Here is a 23,751-nt window from a genome sequence, read left to right on the forward strand (position 1 = left end):
TTCCTTTATTTGCAGCTTGGAGATTATAAACCCTTCTATGGAGACCTGGTAAGCAGTGTGAATAAAGCTCTTTTTATGCTTTAATATTCAAATAAGGACCCACCATTTAATCAAAGGAAGTTGGAATTAGTGGATGTGCATATCAATTCCTGAAGGTATGACTGTAGATTGTTGGCTTTTCCTTCAGGACAATGAGGTGGCAGCGGTCCAACCGCCCCCTGTTGTTCACTATTCCCAGGACAATGGAGCAGAGCAGATTTCTCCACCGGACCAGCCGATTGAGTTTCCAAGGAGCGAGCCAGAGAATAGAAACCCCAATCCGCCTGACTCCCGTTACCCAGATCCACGATACCCACCCTACACTGATAGCAGGTACAATCCTGTACAACCAGAAATCAGATACCCTGTTCAACCTGAGAGGATCCCTATCACTCCAGCCCGCCGTCCCAGCCCCCCTGTCAATCAACCAGAAGGCCACAGCCACACTTCCGGACCAGGGGTTAGTTCAGTCAACTTCATCACAACATTTGCACATGTCCCCTTTTTTATTTGCTTTTTTGACACCACTTTCTTTCTCTGTGCAGTTGCATCTTATTGCCCTGAATTCTCCACAAGTGGGGAACATGAGAGGCATTCGTGGGGCAGACTTCCTGTGCTTCCAGCAGGCTCGGGCCGTGGGGATGAAGGGAACATTCAGAGCCTTCCTGTCTTCCAAACTTCAGGATCTCTACAGTATCGTCCGCAAATCCGACAGAGAGACATTACCGATTGTTAACCTCAAGGTGTGTAGTCCATTACTTCATTCCAGATTATCAAAGCAACAAGCCATTAAATTACACTGATTTTACCATGGTTAAGGGTGTCAAAACCCCTTAATCATGATAAAATCACTGTAACGCACGGTCTCTCCATTGCTTTCATAAAATGGCAACAACCAGGGTCGTCTTTAGGGCGGTGCCCATCTGGTGCCCTGCAGTGAACACGCACAGACAGAAGGGGGAACACAGAAGACGATCACAAACGGGCCAATTGAGTGCGTGATAAAATCACTGTAATGCACAGCCTCTCCATTGCTTTCAAAGAATTGAAAATATCATGTTGCTTGTTTTGTCGCCACATAATAGGACATTACTTTGGATTTACATGAAAGAGATGACTTGATCACGCAGTTCAGTTGAAAATACATAACGCACAACACACAAAATCGAGCTTGCTTAGGTAGAATGAGATGAAGCCCATCACATTTATGAGCTCCTAGAATCATCTACCATTCACATTAAGTACCGGTATGTTTCGGGCCTCAGAATATAAAGGTGATCATTTGATCATTTTGACAATTCCTCAAGGTTTTCTCCAAACTTAACCAATGAACTAATTTGGTGATCGTGTTTCTTGTCTTTTCATGGCATTGATATTCTCTTCTGCAGGATCAAGTCCTTTTCAGAAGCTGGGAGTCTCTCTTCAGTGACTCAGAGAGCAGGATAAAGGACAATGCTCCTATCTACTCCTTTGATGGCAGAGATGTCCTGAGGGACAGTGCCTGGTGAGTGCCAGTGGCTTTGGCTGATCTGTGTGAACCCTTCAAACAGAGGCCTCAGCAGATCATCCTGTCAGTTTTCATTTTCCTTTAAAATCACTCAGTCCACTGGAGTTAGAGATGAATGCAATATCTATCTATCTATCTATCTATCTATCTATCTATCTATCTATCTATCTATCTATCTATCCATCTATCCATCCATCCATCCATCCATCCATCCATCCATCCATCCATCCATCCATGGCCCTGGTATTAAGATGTGCTTTGGTCGATCAGATCACAAGTGGACAATGCTAAACACATGTGTAAATGGGGTCTAAAACATTTTGAGTTTGTCCACTTTTGACCAATTCCAGAGGTAGTCGAAAACGCATTCAACTGGATAGCTTTCGTAATGTAGACGGAGACGATCATGTGGTCGAATGTGGTCGAACAGCCACAAAAAGCCGCCTACTCTCCGCCTACTGACCTAAACATTATGGGAAGCGTGCTAGCCAGACGGGATTAAAATTTTGTCGGCTGTAGACCAAAGTTTCTATGTATCTATTTATCTATGGATATCCTGTTTACTTGCTATTAAGTGCCTCAAACAATATCTTTCAACAATTCATTGCCCAATCGTTGGCCGGTCCAATGATTCATTCTTTCTGTAGCTGCCTGGTACCTTGTAAACAAAATGTATTTTCCCAAAAGACTGATTAAAATCCTGACCCCACAGTCAGCCAATGCAATTTGACTTTGCAATTTTGGAAAGGTCTTGTAGGATTTGAGTGCCGTCTGAGAACCACCTAAAATGATCATTTTTCTTCCTCTGTCCTGTAGGCCAGAGAAGATGATCTGGCACGGGTCCAGTGGCAGGGGTCACAGGCAGACGGATAACTACTGTGAGACATGGAGAGCCGGAGACCACGCAGTGACAGGCTTAGCCTCATCTCTGCAGGCTGGCCAACTCCTCCAGCAGACCTCCAGCAGCTGCTCCAGTTCCTACATCGTGCTGTGCATCGAGAACAGCTACATGGCACAATCCAAGAAATAAAGCCATCCTAAGGCGCTTTTGAACATTCAACACAACAGTTTATACAGGTCCTGTTTCACTCCAGTAGATGCCTGTATCTAATGAATGGAGAAAAAAATAATTAAAAAAAGAACTGAGTCTGCCTTAAGGAGAATTTGCCAGTCATCTATTCCCTCACCGTAACGCCAAAGAGGCAGGTTGAACGTGGAGGTGTTTGCTCTCTCTCAGGGCATTGGCACATATTTTTCAGGGGGTTAAACCAGAGAAGTGAGGCCAACTGAGGCAGTGTTTTTAACTGTATCCATATAAAATTTTGTATATGAATTGTTTGTCATCTGTGTTGTTTTATTTTTTGAAGATGTCTTAATTGGTATATTTAACCAATTTTAGCTATATTTTTTTTGTGTAACTTTTCCCCCCTACTTGCCTGTACTGTTTTCATTTTTATCTAAGGTTTGTTGGATACTGAGGGGCAGACCTGATAGTTTTACGATTTAAAAGAGAAAATATTTATTTTGCAATAAAGAGAGCTAAAATATGATTTGAAACAATTAGATAGAATACTTTTTTCTATTTTAATAAACATACTTTTACATACTTCCACAGATAAAAGTGCAAGATAGTTAACTGTAGCTAAAAAATGGTCGCTCTCTCAAAAAAGCTCCAGAAGGCAAAGAGAAGATGCCTTGAATAATTCAATACTTGTCCCTCGGAAGAGTTTTTGTACAAAACAAAATTATTTTAAATACTCCTGTTGCATCTATGGGATCACTGTGTGTTTTTTTCTATTGTGATTAATGTGAAATTTCATATGGACGTTCTTCTTAGTGTCATTGCTTGTTTTATTCTTCTGGTTGATTCCAGAAGTTTTGATAAAGCAAAGTGGATGATTAAGTAAAGAGAAGCTGCAAGATTTTTGTAACAAATATTGATGTAAAAAAAAAATTGTTACTCAAAAATAGCGGTTACATGTCCCATAATTCATTGGACATATCAGAGGCTTTGGTTGCATTCGGTGCTTTTCACTGATGAAACAGCTGCTGACAGTTTTGTTTGAGAGAGACAGATGTGTTTTATGAAGACACTTTATCTTCTATCCATATGGAATTTCAGACACCTAATCCACTATAGTGCTACTGATGTTGTGTTCAGTACAACCCTGTGGGCTTCTAGTCTTTTTTCTTTTTTTTACCAGTATGTGCTGTACCATGTCTCAGAGGCACTGAATAAATGATTTTGTTTTCGTTTGCCACAATAATTTTGGCATCACTATTAAAATCTGTTTCCTTAAAACCTGACCTGTCAACATATATCTTAGACTATGTTGTCTGTTCATGCACAATATTAACATTAGATATCATTCACAAGCCATTTCATATCATGAATGTGTTTACTGCTCACTGACTGATTACTAAAAAAATAAAGGTACATTTTGTTTTCCTCTCACAAGTATGTATTTTAGATTTTAAATTCATAAAAAAAGGTTTTCACCCACTGTTTCATTTGTGAGATTCATTTTTCCCCACAAGCATTAGATGTTTAATAGAGTATTTCACCTAAAAAGCACTATTTTCATCGTTTAGTGAGGCCATGCATTTGTTGTAATTTTGTACATCAAACCAGATATTTTTTGAAGAACTCACGGTCAGGCAAAGATTAAGTGACTTTTGCTATAAATCCTGACTTATAGTTCACACAAAAGCCATCTTTGATCGGCGTAAGTGCTCTTCATTCTCAATGGATGGAAGTGTAAACTATGCGATTCTACTAAATGCTGTTTAAGCAATGAAATACTCTCAGGCAAACATCTTCTGTGCGCCTATGGCAGAGGGCCCCAAAGTCCTGATTCATGCATGTCTCTAAATTGCACAGCGTGCCCCTTTGATGACATTGCAGTCCCTCCTCAGTGCCTTTTGCTCTGATTCTCTGTCCGCCTGAAGGGTTTTACAGCCTGTTCAATAGGATTTAGCGATGTGGCCTTGAGAGGGCCTCAAGGCACAAATCAGAGACTGCTGACAGGGAGCTGGTGGAGCGGCCCCTTTTGTATCTCAGGACGTAAAGGTCCTCTGCAAGTATTTCAGTCAGGTGGACCAAGCCTGTGGTAAAATAACCCATGGGCATTTGAGAAAATTGATTAAGCAAAATGGTGTGCCAAAAATGAATAACATGTCATGCCTGTCAAAGAGTACTGTTTAAAATGGTTTGAGATGGAGTATGGATCAGGATGACAGCAGGAACTCTGCAGGAGTTCAGCAGGATGACTGTCTTTATGATTAACTTTTGTGGTTTTTGTTGTGATCTCTGTATTTAAATTAAAGTAAAAAACAAAGTTTTGTTCTTAGGTCAGTGCCTTACTGCACATTTCTAGAACCAGCTACCAGCTGAATGACCCATCAACAATAGAGGTCACCTCAAGATAAATAAATTAGATAAAAAGATAAATTTCTCTTTTTGTTATTCAGATGAATGGCAAAAGTGGTCCAATTTAACTGAAACCATAGAAAGCACAGTAATTTTAAATTGGAAAAATTAAATTAAATTAAAATTAATTAAATTTAAATTAAAAAAATAATAAGGATTTGACGAATAAGGAAAAAAAATAAGTAAATTTACTTTTTTTTTTTTTTTTTTTTTGCCTTATTCGTCAAATCCTTATTATTTTTTAATCTAGGGATATAAAAAGAAAAATTTTCTTTTTATATCCCTAGATTTATGTTATTTAGTTTGGAAAATGTAAAGTTGACTTTCTACGGCAAGCCAGAAGGTTAGCAAACGAGATTTCAATTTTGATCCAATCAGTAAACACTTGGCCGTGACATAAACCAGAGGGAAACGACTCCACACAGAGCAAACGATGGATATAAGGTACAAAAAGGCCCTATATTTTATTTTATTCATGAATCGGCAGAATCAGGAAAAGCATTCACTGACGACAGAAGCTCTCATGACAATCAGCACGCGCCTTATTATCGCGATCATTAACTTCCATGCAGTTTGGACTGGCGAATGTAACCGTTTGAGGTTCATCTGGGATATACAGGTATTTTCTCTTAATTATATATTAGTCAGTTTTGGGATTATTTGTATTGAATATTATTTGACTACCTTAATTTTACGTCGTTATCGGTTTAGCGTCTGGTACACTTCTCTGTTGTCAACAAGTGTCACGGTTTTTTTTTTTTTATCTAAGTAAGGTTAAAAAAATCCAGTGTATTTTGTACAAATGTGTATTTTCTCTAGCAGTGGATTTGTGTGTTGTTTTCAAATGCATAGTCTAAACTATTCATCTAAACTAAAATATCATCCTATTTATTCTAAATGTAAGGCTGGGGCAAGTTGTCAAGTTTATTGAGGCAAAATGTAATCTGTTATAATATTATATGCACTTTATTAATTATATTATTGTAGGATTTGTTGGCCTCGTTTGATACATTTCAGTGTTACATTTGACATTTTTGCTGTTTCATTAATTATTTTGTTGACAGTTGTTATATTTTAATTGTATAAATAAAATATTTTAAAGCTTTTATTTTTTTATTTAAAATACTTTATTTTGCTTTTCATAACAGGGAAACATTAATAGCAATAAGTGTCAGAAACAAGACTTTACACTGCCATCATTCGTGAATAATGTAAATCATACATGTTGTACTAATAGAAAATGAATTAATAAGTAACTGAATACTTAAAGGTGCCCAAGAATGCTTTTTCACAAGTTGTAATATAAGTCTAAGGTGTCTCCTGAATGTGTCTGTGAAGTTTAAGCTCAAAATACCCCATAGATTTTTTTTAATTAATTTTTTTAACTGCCTATTTTGGGGCATCATTAACTATACACTGATTTTTTCAGTCGCCGCCCCTTTAAATCGCGTGCCCCCTGCCGCACGAGCTCTCGACTATATTACAGCACATTTACAAAGTTCACACAGCTAATATAACCCTCAAATGGATCTTTACAAGATGTTCGTCATGCATGCTGTGTGCATACATCGAATCATGTGAGTAAAGTATTTATTTTGATGTTCACATTTGATTCTCTATGAGTTTGAGGCTATGCTCTGTGGCTAAAGCTAACATTACACACTGTTTGAGAGATTTATAAAGAATGAAGTTGTGTTTATGAATTATACAGACTGCAAGTGTTTAAAAATGAAAATAGCGACGGCTCTCTTGTCTCCGTGAATACAGTAATAAACGATGGTAACTTTAACCACATTTAACAGTACATTAGCAACATGCTAACGAAACATTTAGAAAGACAGTTTACAAATATCACTAAAAATATCATGTTATCATGGATCATGTCAGTTATTATTGCTCCATCTGCCATTTTTCACTGTTGTTCTTGCTTGCTTACCTTGTCTGTGCACAGATCCAGACGTTAATACTGCCTTTCCTTGTCTAATGCTTGAACATGGGCTGGCATATATGCAAATATTGGGGGCGTACACCCCGACTGTTACGTAACAGTCGGTGTTATGTTGAGATCCGCGTGTTTTCCGGAAGTCTTTTAAACAAATGAGATTTACATAAGAAAGAGGAAGCAATGGGGTTTGAAACTCAATGTATGTTAGGGCTGGGCGATAAATCGCATGCGATTCTCACGCGCATTTCGTCAGTAAAGCCGGTTCCCTGATTACCGCTAAATCGCCATCACCTGCTTTCAAATGGAGCGCCTTTTAATAGACAGAGCCGTAGTTCACGGACAAGCCACGCAAAATCGCGTTCAGTATCGAAGATGAATCGACTTACTGACGAAATGCGCGTGAGAATCGTATGTGATATATCGCCCAGCCCTAATGTATGTCTTTTCCATGTACTGAACTCTTGTTATTCATCTATGCCGAGATAAATTCAATTTTTCATTCGAGGGCACCTTTAAAGGATTAGTTCACTTTCAAATAAAAATTTCCTGATAATTTACTCACCCCCATGTCATCTAAGATGTCCATGTCCTTCTTTCTTCATTCGAAAAGAATTTAAGGTTTTTGATGAAAACATTTCAGGATTTTTCTCCATTTAGTGGACTTCAATGGATCCCAAACGGTTGAAGGTCAAAATTACAGTTGCAGTGCAGCTTCAAAGTGTGTTACATGATCAGACGAGACATAAGGGTCTTATCTAGAGAAACCATCACTCATTTTCTAAAAAAAGGTTAATTTTTATAAGTTTTAACCATAAATGCTCATCTTGAACTAGGTCTCTCCTTCTTCTCTATTTGAATTCCAGCAGTGTAGACACTGCTAAGTGTATTACTGCCCTCCACAGGTCAAAGATTGAACTAAATTGTCATATACAATATGCTAGTGCAAGTATATAACAATTAGTTCAAACTTTGACCAGTGGAGGGCAGTATTACACTTAGCAGTGTCTACACTGCTGAAATTCTAATAGAGAAGAAGAAGAAGAAGAAGAAGAGAGCTAGTTAAAAATGAGCATTTATGGTTAACTTATATAATTTTTTTATTTTTATTTTATTTTTTTTCATAGAAAATTAGTGATGGTTTCTCTAGATAAGACCCTTATTCCTCATCTGGGATTGTGTAGCACGCTTTGAAGCTGCACTGAAACTGTAATTTTGACGTTCAACCGTTTGGGATCCATTGAAGTCCATTATATGGAGATAAATTCTGTTATGTTTTCATCAAAAACCTTAATTTCTTTTCGACTGAAGAAAGAAAGACATGAACATCTTGGATGACATGAGGGTGAGTAAATTATCAGGAAAATTTAATTTGAAAGTGAACTAATCCTTTGTAAATGTATGTATGAATAATATATATATATATATATATATATATATATATATATATATATATATATATATATATATATATATATATATATATATATATATATATATATATATATATATAAGATGAAAAATAAAAAATAAATAAAATGAATTAATAACTAAAATTAACTTGATAAGAATGCATACTAATGATATAGACAAACATATACATATACACACACAGCGAAAAACTAATATATATAGAAATACTAATATATATATATATATATATATATATATATATATATATATATATATATATATATATATATATATATATATATATACAGTACATATACACATACAGTACATGACCAAGCACACTCACATATTCATACTATATGTATACATACTTGCAACAACCTACCTACATACATACATCTATGTTCATACATATGTCAGTGGAAATTAGTTGACTAAATAAGTAAAAAGAATATATGAATGGAAAGAAAAACTGTAAATGAACAAAACTAATGTTTTAATAATTTTTTTATGGATGATCACTACCTAATTCTACGCTACCTAATGCTATTTAATACTTTTGCTTTGACCTTTATTCTAAAATAAATTATTCATTTTAGAGTATTATTCTAAAATGTGAAAAATAGCTAATAAAATAGAAATATTTTAAAAATGCACTCATGCATTTACTTTTAGTATAAGCTTAACCGTTAATACAGCTCTAAAATATCCTAAATATAAACCTTGACATTCTGTTCATTGTAATCACCCCCCAAAAAAAGGGGTGACGGATCCAAAAGAGCTTTTTGCACCCCTGTCTAGTAATATAGTATCCACGTAAGTCTTTGTGACTGCAAACACGAGGAACACAGCTGACTGCAATCTCTAGCGCTGGCACAGGAAATCTATATTTAGCAGCAAGTAAGTAATAACAAAGCTCATCCAAATGGTCTACAGACGGTAATGATATGAGAGCGGGACAAGATGTTGGCTTTAATTACATTGGTAGCAGAGGCAAAGCCATGTCTGTTAGACGTGCTGTGTTTATGCTGTCTTTGTGAGTCACTGAAATGAAGATGCTCTGCCGCTGAACGCTGCTGGTTTTATGGAGGTGGTTTATGCTGCTGCTTCATTTACTATCTTGCGCTCTTGTCTCTGCATATGAAGCTGCCAAAATTGTCAATGAGATGCAGCTTAAATGAAATGTCACACGAATGACTACGGAAATATGATAGCCCTTATTACTCAATATTATATCAAGCAAAATATTGGCTTATTTGTTGAACTAACAATGAAATTGTAGTCATTGTAATCTACATATTTTAAAGGTTACTTAACTATATAAGCAGGGTCCAAAATGAACTCCACTGGATGTTAACTGAGACGATTTACGATCCATAAATGTCTTTACCGACCATGAAAATGTATTTTAAATACATCATTAAAGCAGTCATGTCATTAGGAATCATCTTTTGAGATAAGAGTTAATTGTGCTATTGTACTAGTCATGATTCGCATTCATAAATGTAAAAACACCAACAAGTTTTATTCATGCTCAAACAAATTATGATTAAAGGGAACCTATTATGCCCCTTTTTACAAGATGTAAAATAAGTCTCTAATGTCCCCAGAGTGTATGTGAAGTTTAAATTCAAAATACCCCACAGATAAATTTTTATAGCATGTTAAAATTGCCACTTTTTGGGGATGAGCAAAAACGCGCCGTTTTTGTGCGTGTCCCTTTAAATGCAAATGAGCTGCTGCTCCCAGCCCCCTTTCGAGAAGTGGGCAGAGCTTCAAGAGCTCATGCAACAACAAAACAGGACAATCTCACGCACTAAAAATGTCAGTTCTGTCAGTAGCGGTGTTTATCCTTATACGTTCTAACCGGAGTCGGACAATGATGCCTACAGAGCCAGAGAATATATGCTGCATGGAGATAGAACAGGTATAATTTAGTTTAATTATGGTTATAACTTATGGGGTCATCTTGCTTTTATCCACTATTGGTACAAGCCTGTTGTAGTGGACCCCGTCCGAATGATGGCCAAAACTTTACTTTAATTTATTGTACTTCACAAAAGATGAAGTATCTGTTTTCACTCCAGAAAATCACAGTATAAGCTGAATAAAACACACAAGAAGTGCGCATTAAAGTCTTATCCATAAACTCTCTCTCTCCCTTGCATTATCATCAACATACACAGCGAATTACACAAAAACGCTCGTTACATCTTATAGTTGGCAAATATATACAGACCTTATGCCTTTTCAAGGGGTCCTTAATAAACTGGTAAACTTTATATCCGTAAAACAACTCTGAAGAACTGTAATAAAGAGCGTGCTCTCTCTTTCATTACTGACGTGACCAGTATCACTCCGGAGACTATAAGCTGGATCACGGACAGTTGGTACTGATCCATCCGTGAGTAACAAAGTTTTAGCAAAACCCTTACGTGTTTTGTATTGTCCCTTTTGTATTGACCCTCATTCGCAAATCAATCTGGTGTAAAATGATTCACGCAGACATAAACAAATTTAGGTATATGGGGCGCTTTCCCTTCAAAAATAAAACGAATCCACTGTGACTTCAGCGGCTCAGATGTCGGGAGTACATGAAGACTTATATTCACTCTTACATCCAACAACAAAACACCTTGGTTATGAGACATTCTTGTCTCTACAGCTGGTGGACAGTGTACAACTCGCTCAGGGCAGGGTCAGTGATAATATGGCAGAGTCTGTCAGCAGTCTTGGGCAGGGCCTGAGCAAAGTGACGTCACTTGTGATTTATGAGGGTCATTATAGGGTGGTTGTGTACACACTGCCAACACAGATTTATGTTCAAACACTATGTAAAAGTGATTTTTTTTTTTTTTTAAAGGGCAGATAATCAGTTAATAAAGACTTATTTTTGCTTAATTCTTTTCAAAATACTATGTTATGACCTTTAAACAATTTTACCATAGTGCATGATTTGTACACAAATACATTTTAAAGTTTGCATCACATAATCACGTCTTTACTATGGCATTTCTGACATAGTGATCTTGCTTGGTAGCTCACCTGATACAGCATTGCACTTACTCAGTGCTTGGGTACGAGTCACAATAAAACAGATCAAGGACTTTTAGAAGCAAGCTTTATATTTTTTTATTTGGATAGGGACAGTGCTCATCAATCACCAGTCAGACATCGTAAATAAGCCAGAGTTAGCCCAACAGACTAATTTTCATCTGTTGCCCCTTGCCAGATTTTAAAATAGAAACCTAAAATTTAAAATCTAAACTGGCGTTTTTTTTCCCTCACATTTGCTTTTGTTAACACTATTGGTTAGGTTTAGTGTGGGGTTCATTGTAGGTGGTAAGTTATTTCAAACGCATTAACCCTTTTAGCGCCTTGCACTCCCTGGAGATTTCATTTCAGAACTACAGCGATATGTACAGAAACTGTTGCCAGATTCACGTTCATCTGTTTGGAATAAAACTGAATGTGCTTTTAGCGCAACTCACTGGACATTTCTTTTTGAAAATGTCAGGAAATGTGCAAGAACCAACGTACAGTAACATAATTTTGTAGAAATGTAGATAAAAGCACCTGCTAAATGCATAAATATAGAAATTTCGCCACAGGCATGTTTTTCCAGTGAGCCTAAGTTGGATGTAAACCATTTATATTTTGCAATTCTAAAAAAATCACAGCCCAATAACTAATTAATTGCTTTATTTTAAACAACAGAACCTCAATTTATTTGTGCTCAACACCTACATATGTTTGTTTTTGTTGTCAGTGTCTGTTTAAAGACATCAAACCCCAGTATAATGACATCCACTTATAAGTGCCACATGTTATAAATCCTCTTGCCTAAGTGGAGCCCATCTCCCCTGCTAAGCATGACATTTAAAGCATGATTGTACCCCAGAATTAATGAATATTTGATGAGATATCTTTCTGAAATTGTAGACTAAGGCAGTGGTATGCCATGCTCTCAAAACCCCATTGTTGTAAATGTGTTTATAATGAAATGGATCTGTGTCTCAGACTAAATGTAAATCACTGGGGCAGTAAGTGTAATGACAGCCTATATATACAGGCTAAATAAATGCTAGTTTTTTATAGCGATTGTGGATGTTTACACATTAAGCCATACATGAGCCATTAAATCTCTTGTGCATCAATGGATTTATGTCTAAATCTCTGTTATTGCTGGCACAGTGCGGCAATGGTTTTGGCAGGTTTAGCGGTGGAAGTTAAGTGCTTTTTCCCCTTACTTCTCTCCTCTTAGACCTGAGTTCACTTGTACCTTTCACTCTCATGGCTTTCCACACACCGGTATCTCTGCAGCTGGAAACATATCCGATGTGACATCTCCTCCTGTTGCTCATGCATTTTTTATGGGCCCTCCTCTCCCACCCAGTCCTCTTGGAGGAAACCCTACGCTCTGTAGCGTACCACAGTCTATAGCACATTTCACCGTCGCTGTCAACTTCATACTTAAGCTGCTTTACTCGTAAATACTGACACGCTGATATCTGGGAGGGCTGTGTTTGGACCCCTGCTGAATCATCATAGGTTTGTGCTTGCTCATGCTATGCATATCGGCTCATGTTATGATGCACGGTATCAATAGGTGCATCGATTTTACCGCTGCATTAGATTCAATGAGCAGAAGTGCGTATTCTTCTGAGAAAGCAAGAACGGCTTGGGAGCCCCGACCCTGAAATAATGCTTCGTTGCTTGGATGTCAGCAGAATTGGGTGCTAAGAGAAGTTTCGCCACTTTGAGCGCCGTCCTGTCATCCTGAAAGTATATAGAGGTCCCTTTCTTATGGTTGTTAATAGGACATTATTAAGTCTCTGTCCCCACATCGGTCCTTCCTGCTGTGAAGGGGATGGTGCCAGACGATGTGCTTTTCATTCGTCATTCTAACAGTTCGCCATTGATCATTTCTCAAGCCTAGACCTGAGCCAGAATATCGATCTAGAAAACAGAAAAAGGTCTTCATGAAATGAGTTCCGTTCCGGCTCTATGATTTTGGTTTTATGTAGAGAAAGTGTAAAGTCAAAAATTATCTTTTTGATTAACAGGCTATATTTGCCACCACTGGACTTAATTTTAAGGGGCATTTTCTTTTAAGATGGCATTAAGATGACATTTTATTTATAGCCAGTTAAAATGTACTATGTAATCCTTATGCATTATATTATATTATATTATGTAAGCAATAAGGTACGAGAGGCTGTGCCCTTCAGCTGTGACTTATTCACGATACAGCACTAGCCTCAAGTGCCTTATTGCTTTTATAAAACGGTTACCACACAATACAAATATTAAAGCCAAAAATATGTATGCAAAGTTTCAAAGTTTCACTAAAGCCTTCCTTCCACTGGAAAAAAATAGTCCCTGACCATGAACAGCAACAGAAGTTACATTATTACGCCATTAAATGGCGGGGAAAACGGTCTTCATGGGTTTGTCAGTCAGTAGCGAAGACTTTTATATTGAAAAGACTGAATTGTTGTGAACACGGAACAAGACGCAACTGACAAATGCTTTGACTAGCGCTGTCAGTCACGGGAAAACCCCTTAACTGTTAAAAGGACAAGATATTGCAGCGGACATTTAAACAAATTTTTTATTAAGAACATAGGACTGACCTGAAGGAAAATGCTAAATCTGAATGCAGGTAATAAACTCCCTCAGTCGATCTCTTTCTCACAATTCTCATCTACATAATACAGTAAGCTTCAATGAACAATATCAATTGAGAACAAACAGTTTACATTGCTAAGGGTGGTTGCTAAGGTTGTTGTGTAGTGATACACAGAACCGTTGGGTGAAGCAGTCATAGCCAGTGTTGCTAACTTAGCGACTTTGTAGCTAGATTTAGCGACTTTTCAGACCCCTTTGGCGACAATTTTTCAAAAAAGCGCCTAGCGACAAATCTAGCGACTTTTTGGACAAACCTCAGTAACTTTTCAAATGTCACCAGCACTGTCCTGTGAGCGCGAGGTCTTGCTTTCCCGCTGCCATCACACCTCTCTTAGCGTCTACTCTGTTCATTGAGTGGCTGAGAGCAGCAGCACCGTTGAGTGCACGGCATCTGACAGACGTGAATGAGCGAGTACACACGAGCACACAGTGTTGCCACGGACCAAATACTATTTCTGATTCTCCTTTGATTTATATTTAAAGAATTTAGTTTGGTGGATTTGATTTCCATTTTTCTCGTGTGCTTATTATATTACTCACTATCACAGAGCTTTAGTTCATCCAGTTTCCGAACTCTCTGAATTCATTTAATTTACAAATGTATAAAAATGTCATTCATTATATCACACGCGTTTTGTTGCCGGACAAAAAAATAAAAATTTATATAGGCTATATATATATATATATATATATATATATATATATATATATATATATATATATATATATATATATATATATATATATATATATATATATATATTAAGAACAGCTTTATTTGACATTCGGCTATATTATATTATATTGTATTAAAATACAGTATGTGAGCATGGATTAGGAGAGGAAACACATTAGGCAGGCAGAATGCAACCGAGTTGATGACGTCACGAATATGCTAATTTATGCATGATGTCATCTAGCGACATTTAGCGACTTTTTGGGCAGGCTTTAGCTACTTTCTTTTGAAAATAGTTGGCAACAGTGGTCATAGCCATGTTTTATTGTGAGTAAAACACAGCTACTGACCAATCAGAATCAAGGACAGGAACTAACCGTTATATATATATATATTTATATCAGTGGTCGCGTTAGACTTTCACACTGTCCGTCATTTTGACGGACAGGATAGTAAAAATTCCGTCATGATCAATTATTACCCGTCATTTTAATTTTTAGATTTTAATGATAAGACGTTTAATAGTTTCTTTTTTCGTTCACATTTTCATTTTCATTTTTATTCATGAGCTATGGGTCTAGGCTATGCATTTATTTATATTATGAAAAAAAAGTTGAACAAAGACCGTGCGTCACTTTTCAGTTTTCATCTTGAACAGTTGTCGCGAATCATGAGTGAACGCGATCATCCCTTCCTCTTTACTACTTTACAGAACGAAATAAACATGAATGAACATCAGAAAATATGTTGCAAGATACAGTAGCTTACCGAAATCTGTATCACGTCTTAATCAGTGTTAGAAACAATGTCACGTAGGCTACATTATACCTAAGAAAAGCCATTCGCTGACCATAAACTTGATAGTGAGTAAGAAAAATAACAAAACAAACCATATAAATCAAAACGAACTGGATTAGAAACTTAATTATGTAAGTATAAGTATTATAACTTAATTATTATAAAATGGACTTAAATTGTGTGCTCGCCCATGTGTAATCAAACGCATCGTTTTCATTTTATTCTGTCGACAAAAACTCGCGCTATGCTGCCACACTGGAGCGCACTCACCACCATCTGGACAGGGGTGGGAATTACAGTTTACATCAGCCTCAGTGTAATCTGTCAAAATTACGGACGGCCTTTTGATTTTTCCATCACTGCAAAAAAAATTCTGTCAATGACAGAAAATATTCGGTTAATGCGACCTCTGATCAAATGTCATTGTGTGTGTGTAATAAATATATATATATATATATATATATATATAAAAAAATAATAAAATGGACTATAAAATATATGATATAATGACATTGATATAATGACATTATATGTAGGGATGTCCAGATCCGATCACATGATCGGAAATCGGGCCCGATCACGTGGTTTCAGACTCGATCGGAATCGGACGTTACCTCCCGATCAGGACTCGGATATATATGTATTAGGGGTGCAACGGGTCTCAGTAAAAAAATCGAACCCTACGGTTCTCCACTTACGGTTAGGTATGCACTTGCACCGCGGTCCATCTCGAATGACGACGCATCTATTGGTTAATATGGTTTGTTTAAAATAGCAACGTGGAAAACAGACAGACAGAGTTCAAATAATGCATGTTTCAGTCGATGGATGCGCAACAACGATATTCAGAAAGCGTGGACAAAACAGTCACTCTTTGTAAACTGTTAACTGCAAGTGCCGTATGCTCTAATGTCCAGTCATTTACGCCGTCATCACCCGGGTGTTGATACAGGTGAGACCTGAACAGCACATGTTGCTGTCTGTGTTTAAACTAACTCATTTAAGCCTTGCTGATTTAAACCTTCAAGAACAAGACGCGAAAGAGAACTCGCACGCGCTGTGAGAAGATTTGTGTGCACTCATCCGAAGCGCGTACACGCTTATTTCAGTCAGCGCGCCGTATCGAAGATGAATCGACTTCGATAATGAACCCGATTTTGCGTGGCTTATCAGTGAACTACGGCTTTGTCTATTAAAAGGCGCTCCATTTTAAAGCAGGTGATGGCGATTTAGCGGTAATCAGGGAACCGGCTTTACTGACGAAATGCGCGTGAGAATTGCATGCGATATATCGCCCAGCCCTAAATATGCAGTGATATTTTATATTTGATTACTTTATCCATTTTCTGTACGTGAAAACGATTGTTAGATTCCTGAAAAACCCGAAAAGCACTGTTCCTGGATCTGTTTTTTTCGCTCTTCTTTATTCTTTTTCATGTATTATAGAAGTATCGGATCGGGACTCGGTATCGGTAGATACTCAAAATCAAATGACTCGGACTCGGACTCGAGGGCAAAAAAACGTGATCGGGACATCCCTAATTATATGAATGGTCATTAAATAAAAAAAAGTTTATAGTATGTGATAATATGCATAACAACCTAGAAATGCATTTTTAAAATTCATTTTTTTTTTTTTTAAATATTAAAATCACAGAAGTCCATAATGATTTTTTTTTTGGCCAACATTTTGAATTTAATGTGCATTACACAATACTTTCTGTGTGTTTTTTAACATTCCTGCCCCTAATTGTGAATATTGGGAATACAGCACCTGAAAGCCTGGAAGTGTCACACAGTGATAATAATACACATTGATCACCATGGTAAAAGTTCCTATTCCTTCTCCTATATAAGCATAATTTCTGCCTACTTAACATCATTCCACCTTTTCAAACCCTTCCCCGTGTAGCCTGCGCCTCTGCCAGTTCTGCAGTGGAGCATGCAGCGTTATTCTGCTAGGTTAAGTGCGGCACAATCTAATTACTCTAATGTCGGATGCGGTCTTAAATCACACTTATTGGGTAAGTGCGCCCGTTTGTCTGTCCTTCAGAAGGCAAGCCGCTCCGCGTTGCTCTCGGACTAATTATTCCAACTGGATATGAGCAATTGCACTTATTGGCTAGGGCATGGCACCGGCTGCCTGCGCTCCTATTCGTTGCCAGTGAAGTCTGTGTGCGATTGGATCCAGGGAGGGAGTGGGAGGGGCATTCTCTCTTTCCTCCCTGTGCTGGAGCGTGTGTGGATGTGAGCACTCTTTTCTCTCCTATTATTTGAGTGGCTGCAGGTACTGGTGTCTGCCTCTATGCCTCTGTGCCAGAGGGATAAAGAGAGAAAGACAGAGGACTAGTTCTTCATATCCCCCCTCTGGCCTCCCCGTCTCCCTGCTCCCTGTCACTCCATCCTTCCTTCCTCCCTCCCGGACCACCCGTCAGCGGCTGGATCAACCCGCCCGGACCCTTCTCCCACAACCCCTTTGACTATCCTCACTTCACCGTCCCATCTTGTGAACTGTGTGCAGGTAAGCCAGCACCTAAATGTGACTTTGTTGTGCTTTTTTTTTCTGCTTCTGTACACTCTTTCCTCTTTGCATGTGATTTCGTCTCTGTTTTCTCACACACGCTCTTTTTCACGCACCCTCCCTCACTCTCTTTAGCTTTCAAGTTTTCCCCTCTGGCAGTTCCTCTCAGAGGGAAGCGTGCAAAGAGAGATGAGGGATTAGAATCTGTGAGGTCACTGTTTGCGAGCCCAAACTCAGTTCACACAGAGTGCTTACCACTTCTTCTATCTAAGACTTTATCTGAAGCGATGTAATGCCCACCGGCAATGCTGGAAAACCGATGCTCCGCGCCACGAACCGAGTGTGTACTTTAGCTTCACACGTTTCCTCTGTGTTGTCCTTGACCCCTGCAGCAGTTTCTTTTCTGTTTCATGCTGAAGTGTTTCAAGTAAACTTACAGATGGTTTTGCGGCTCTAGGATTACCAATGTCATGATGTAACTACTGGACTGACTGATTCAGACAAGGTATTCAAACATTTAATATGATCTGTAAGGCCAGAAACGTGCATCTCCATGCATCACACAAATGCTTGGTCGACACGTTTTAAGTTTTTGGCTCTGTTGTAAATAGTTTTTACATTTTTAAAAACACAAAAAGTTTCGGTAAGCCATTTTGTAGTTTGATTTCTCTAAAAAAAAAAAAAAAAGTGTGTAAACATTGAACTTTAAAAATTTCTCACATTCAACCAATGACGTTAGTTTAATAGGATTGTTTTAGGAAGTGTTTAAAACATGTTTGTTGATAATAATGCCGGGGAAATTACACATTCCACCTTTAACGTCTATATTTGCACAAATCTGGCAGTGATAAACGTCACTACCCAAAAGGGAAACGATAGTGTTACCTTCAAATTTTTTTAGCTATTAAAGGGATGATTTTTTTGTCGTCATTTACTCACCCTCATGTTGTTCCAAATCTGTATGCCTTTCTTTCTTCTGTGGAGCACAAAAGATATTTTGAGAAATATCTTAGTGTTTTTACAATAGAAACCAACTATTGGTTACCAACGTTCTTCATATCTTCCTTTGTGCTCCACAGAAGAAAGTCATACAGATTTGAAAAAAAATGACAGAATTTTTATTTCTGGGTAAACTCAGAATAGAGAGAAGACAAAAAGTTGTTTACGTTAACACGATTCTATAAGAAACTATTGCTCTGTCACGACAGCGTTTGACCTGAAGGTGAAAACTGACCGTAGAAGTTTGGACTTGCAATTCAGGACGCACTGATGTGTGAAATCAAGTAGCTAGAAGCATTAACGTTAATATACTTGCTAGAGTATGTTTCGGGTCTAAATCTACAGAGCACAGCAGACAAAAACTGCTTAGGTCTTCATCCAGTTCAGTGCTTTGATGTGAATGGGTTCTGTGTGAGATTGAAGTGGTGCAAACATCAATAGCGGCCCATGGTTTGACAGATCTTGAACTTGTCTCCAGCACCTTAGCAGTTGGTTAATAGTAAAGACATTTCCAATCAATTTGATTAACAGCACTACAGTTCCACTGTTTGCTCTGGTTACAAGCACATCATACATGTGTATATATTCTCTTTATTAAGCTATTTTGAAATGTAGAGCTGAACTATCTGAGGTTATTGGAAGCAATGATTAGGTGAGTGAATTCACAGAAGAACAGGTGTCTTAATTAACACCATTATTCCTTCGCCGCCTTGTTGGCCTGTTTCCAACTGCGGAATAAAGAAGGAATGATTGTTCAAACAAAAAACAGATCTTCAATTAACACAGACGTGTTATAGGAACATAAAAGGACTAAAAGATTTTGCCTTTCTTTATTTAACTGAGCGTTGATTTATCAAGTTACATAGCATCTTGTGTCCCGCAGTCCTTGTAAAGTGGATTACATCAAAACTCCTAAGATGCAAACAGCATATTTTATGCTAATCGAGAAATTCATTTAACCTCTCCCTTACAATGACGCTGACAATGACTTTTAGCTGCCCCTCGTGTTTACTCTAAAACAACTCAGCGGTTTCATATGGCTGATTTTATATTATTTCTAAATCATTGCACAAATAGCGGCACCTCCTGAGAAGTGAGACGTGCCTTAATGCTTCTGTGACTTTTAGATCTAGTAGGTTCTTAGATTTGGAGGTTGTTTTACTGACAGCTTGAATGTTTTGAAATGTTCCTGTCAGGCAATCAGGATTTGCATTTTAGCATGGTGCCTTTTTTTAGCTTTTGGCCTTGAAAGCTGTGCTTATCACATATAGTATAATTATAAATATGGGCAGATTCTTAAGCTAGAGTAAATTGCAAATGTCATCGATGAGGACTTATATCTCTTAAACCACTTTAGATTAGTTTCAGTTGCATATTTACTTCACTGTATATTTTCATCAGCATGAAACAGATGCATGAAGTTTTAGGAAAAGCTATTACTTGCCAGACAAGTTCAATTATATTCTCTCTAACAAGACGTTTTTTTTTTCCGCTGACGCCCATGATCTCGAAGCAGCTGGTCTTTTTGTGCTTTGGCTGTTTTTTTTTTTCTCCGGATCTCATGCTGTCCTGGCTTCCGAGTTGCTGGTTCGGCAGAGTTGCAGTATCAAAAGGCCTCTGCCATTCCCTGGGCTTCCTCTCCATTCCCCATGTGCCAGGAAACTATGGGAGCCTGGATGTCATTTCGGACTGAGATCCAAACATGTACATGTAAATCATTTCATATCCGACTTTACTTCAGTGCTTTCGGCAAGTAGGATGTGGAAAGAAGCCAACTCGTCTTTAGCTTCAGCCAGAAGATGGGCTACTTTTATTTACTGTATTACATTTCGCTATTACTGATACTCTGTGCTGACAGAGAATTTGTTTTTTTCCACCCATCCTCCCTTAGGCCTGATTAGTACGCCGGTCTCCTCAGCATGGCCGTATAGTAAGTTAAAAACGTCATGGTTGTGTCATAACTCATAAGCGAATGCAAAGTGTTGCCGAGGGCTGAAATTGAATGCTGCACCTTTTCAAAGTTAAGGCCCGGAAAGAATTATGGCCTGTGAAATCCTGGGCCCTTTGTCTTTCCGCAAAGCCACTCTGCAGTGTAATTTAACCCGCCGATGGGCCGTGAGATCAATCAGGACCCAGGAAGCTGGAGGGGGGTGGGAGTGAGTCGAACCAGCCCTGGACCACCCGCTGCCGTCGTTCTTAATGCTTGGCTGGATGGTGCGGCTATTTTTATTGTTTGCAGTGAGGTAGTGGAGAAGATCTTCTGGAAAAGGTTAGGCAAACATTGCAGGCCTGTCTGAATTTGCAGATCCGTGGGTCATGTAAGCTACTGATGCGGCTGGCTGTTTGATTAAGTCAGGTCATCCTGTTGTTAATCTGTCAGTGAACCAGTTTAATCAGTCATGGAGTCCAAGCTATACACCGAATGCACAAAGTTACCTTGTGCCGTTCTCTGTGCTTCTATATGGCAGAGGAAGAAACTATACTCTGAAACTTGGACTCGAGTTGTGCATGTCACAAATTAATTGGTATGAGAATCAACATAAACCGGGTTCACACTGTGTGATTTTGGCCAAGATTTGGTCAAATTTTGAGAATCCTAAAAGATTCCTATAATCCTAGGCTAAAATCTGTAGTCTTTGGTCGCTAGTTTGACATGTTCACAGACAGCCGATTAATGATCGTTGCAATCCAATTTTACCCTTCGACGAAATTCTGGCAATGTCAGAAGATTTGGCGCACAGTCCTGCAGTGTGTCTTCATTTTTCAAGATAAGCCGTGATCAAAATTAACGCTAGAGATGTCTTTGTTAGCCGCCATTTCAGTCAGTCACCGAATGTGTGTGGGTTGTTAATGTAAAACTCCGGACAAGTTTTCATGTGCGCGTCCGTTTTTAAAGGTGATAAAGAGGATCTTTTCGTCGACTGAGAAACCAAAGACTGTTACTGAGTTTTTGAAATGAGCGCATGCGTAAGAACAACCCCCCCTCCTTTCGAGGGAACGCCTCCCAAAACTCGTGCACGAGTATTGGAAAACGAGTGTTTACCACCGGCATTCGCTGTGTCGTGTTAGTGGATTCATTATGTCGGACTCACCGCAGGTAACTCATAATCTGCAGTTGTTACTCCTGTCTCCGGACAAAAACATCGCATGCGGCGCCTGTGGAGTGTGGAAAGTTACTGGAGCGCGCAGCCGCGCTCGTCTCTCACAAGGAACGTCATGGCAGTGATTGACAAGCCAGAGGGCCAACGATTGGCTGATGTTTTTAAGGCCCTACCTCGTGCACAGATGATGTATATTAATATTATTCCTTTCAGTGCACCTAATAAATAGTCTTTTATCAGTTAGTAAAGACAGTTTCAAGTAATATTGCAAAAATGTATAAAACAAAACATCCTCTTTAGCACCTTTAACGTGTCTTGACTGTCGTACAGTCTGACATAAATGACAGCTGAGATCCCACAGTGTGACATGAGGATAATGTTCGTACAGTCTGACAAGCAACAATCGTAAAGGACTATTATAAATCGCACAGTGTGCACCCGGCTTTAGGCTCACACTTTTGATTTGAGACTTGAATTGGATTCCAAATACAAAATCCAGGACTCAACAATACAGATTTTTCTTACTGATCTGCCACAGAGGAATGATCCTTTTTCTTTTTTATATATTTTCCTTAATTTTTATTATTTTTATTTTCCAGTGAAGTAGTGGAGATGTTCTGGAAAAGGTTATTAATATTATTATTTTTATTATTATAGTGGCCATCCTTGTTGAGCCCTGAAATGCATTAAATTGATTGCCATTCAACAAGGTTTATAAAACTTATAGAAAACTCTGTAAAGGACTTTGGGACTTGGAATTGTAGCCTCTTATTCAAAGACTTGACACTCACACTATACTTGAAAACTTTAGACATGAAGTCTAGACTCAATTGAACGGCATAATGAAAATTGAATGTTCTTCGGCTAGGTTTATTAAACTAACCTGCATTGTATAGAAAACTTTTACCACAGGTACTTGAGACTTGGCTTGAACTCCAAATTAGAGATGAGCAAAATATGCAAAATTGCTTGCCCTTCAAAAAGGTTTACAAAACTAACCTTTAATAGAAAACGGTTCACTTCACCTCAAAGACTTGAGACTCGGTGTAGTCTTTACGTCAGCGACTTGAGAAAATGTCTGCCATATGGTGCCTGTGCATTGCAGGGAATATAATATGTCAGGATAAGTCTTAAAGAGACTTTGAGGCCTGTCTTATAGCGCTGTCTTGGCAGCATGGCTGGATCTCATCGTTTTTGTTTGATTAAAAGCGCACAGGAGTTTGTAGCACACGGTAGGTGCAAGAGCAGGGCTGACAGCTTAACCACTGATTATTCAAGCCTCTTAGGCTAAGCCATGGCACTCCAGTGATGAACGCCTTCTCCACTTCACATTCCCGCTCCCTTGACTTTTTTTTTTTTGCATTGCTTTCTTACTCCCTCTCTCTCTCTCTTCCTTTCTCATTGAGCAGTGGGATCAGTAGCAGAGTGATTCATGCAGTGCTGAGGCTTTATTTAGACATAATCCGCTGAGTGTCACTATGGCACGAGGCTTTGGTCAGGTTCTCCTACCATGCTCCTGCCTGCCTTCGCACCCAACCCCCAACAATATGGGAGTGTGTCAGCGGGTCACATGGCGTGACGCGAGGAGACACCCAACCATGAATGATGCAGCATTTTCTCAGCGGCCTCGCCCC

The 23,751-nt window shown here is 38.4% G+C and overlaps 2 protein-coding genes across 14 annotated transcripts in view; both read left to right on the forward strand.

Annotated features, from left to right (window-relative positions):
• Positions 1–4,052, forward strand: part of col18a1a (collagen type XVIII alpha 1 chain a) — a 95,947-nt gene extending 91,895 nt beyond the window's left edge. For all 6 annotated transcript variants that reach the window (XM_048194443.1, XM_048194439.1, XM_048194440.1 and 3 more), the window contains 5 exons: positions 16–48; positions 188–499; positions 585–782; positions 1,428–1,543; positions 2,363–4,052. In XM_048194443.1, the coding sequence (XP_048050400.1) occupies positions 16–48; positions 188–499; positions 585–782; positions 1,428–1,543; positions 2,363–2,576 (873 nt within the window). In that variant the 3' untranslated portion in view covers positions 2,577–4,052. The remainder of the gene's footprint in view (positions 1–15; positions 49–187; positions 500–584; positions 783–1,427; positions 1,544–2,362) is intronic.
• A 13,216-nt stretch (positions 4,053–17,268) lies between these two features.
• The window catches only part of pcbp3 (poly(rC) binding protein 3), a 78,479-nt gene continuing 71,996 nt past the window's right edge, over positions 17,269–23,751 (forward strand). For 2 of the 8 annotated variants that reach the window (XM_048194464.1, XM_048194469.1), the window contains exon 1: positions 17,270–18,017. The gene's annotated coding sequence lies outside the window, so the exon portion shown is untranslated. Of the gene's footprint in view, positions 18,018–23,751 lie in introns of all 8 variants that reach the window. The other 6 variants (XM_048194462.1, XM_048194467.1, XM_048194465.1 and 3 more) reach the window with 5 other exon arrangements.

Source organism: Megalobrama amblycephala, linkage group LG6, assembly GCF_018812025.1.
Source record: "Megalobrama amblycephala isolate DHTTF-2021 linkage group LG6, ASM1881202v1, whole genome shotgun sequence".
Classification (NCBI taxonomy): domain Eukaryota; kingdom Metazoa; phylum Chordata; class Actinopteri; order Cypriniformes; family Xenocyprididae; genus Megalobrama; species Megalobrama amblycephala.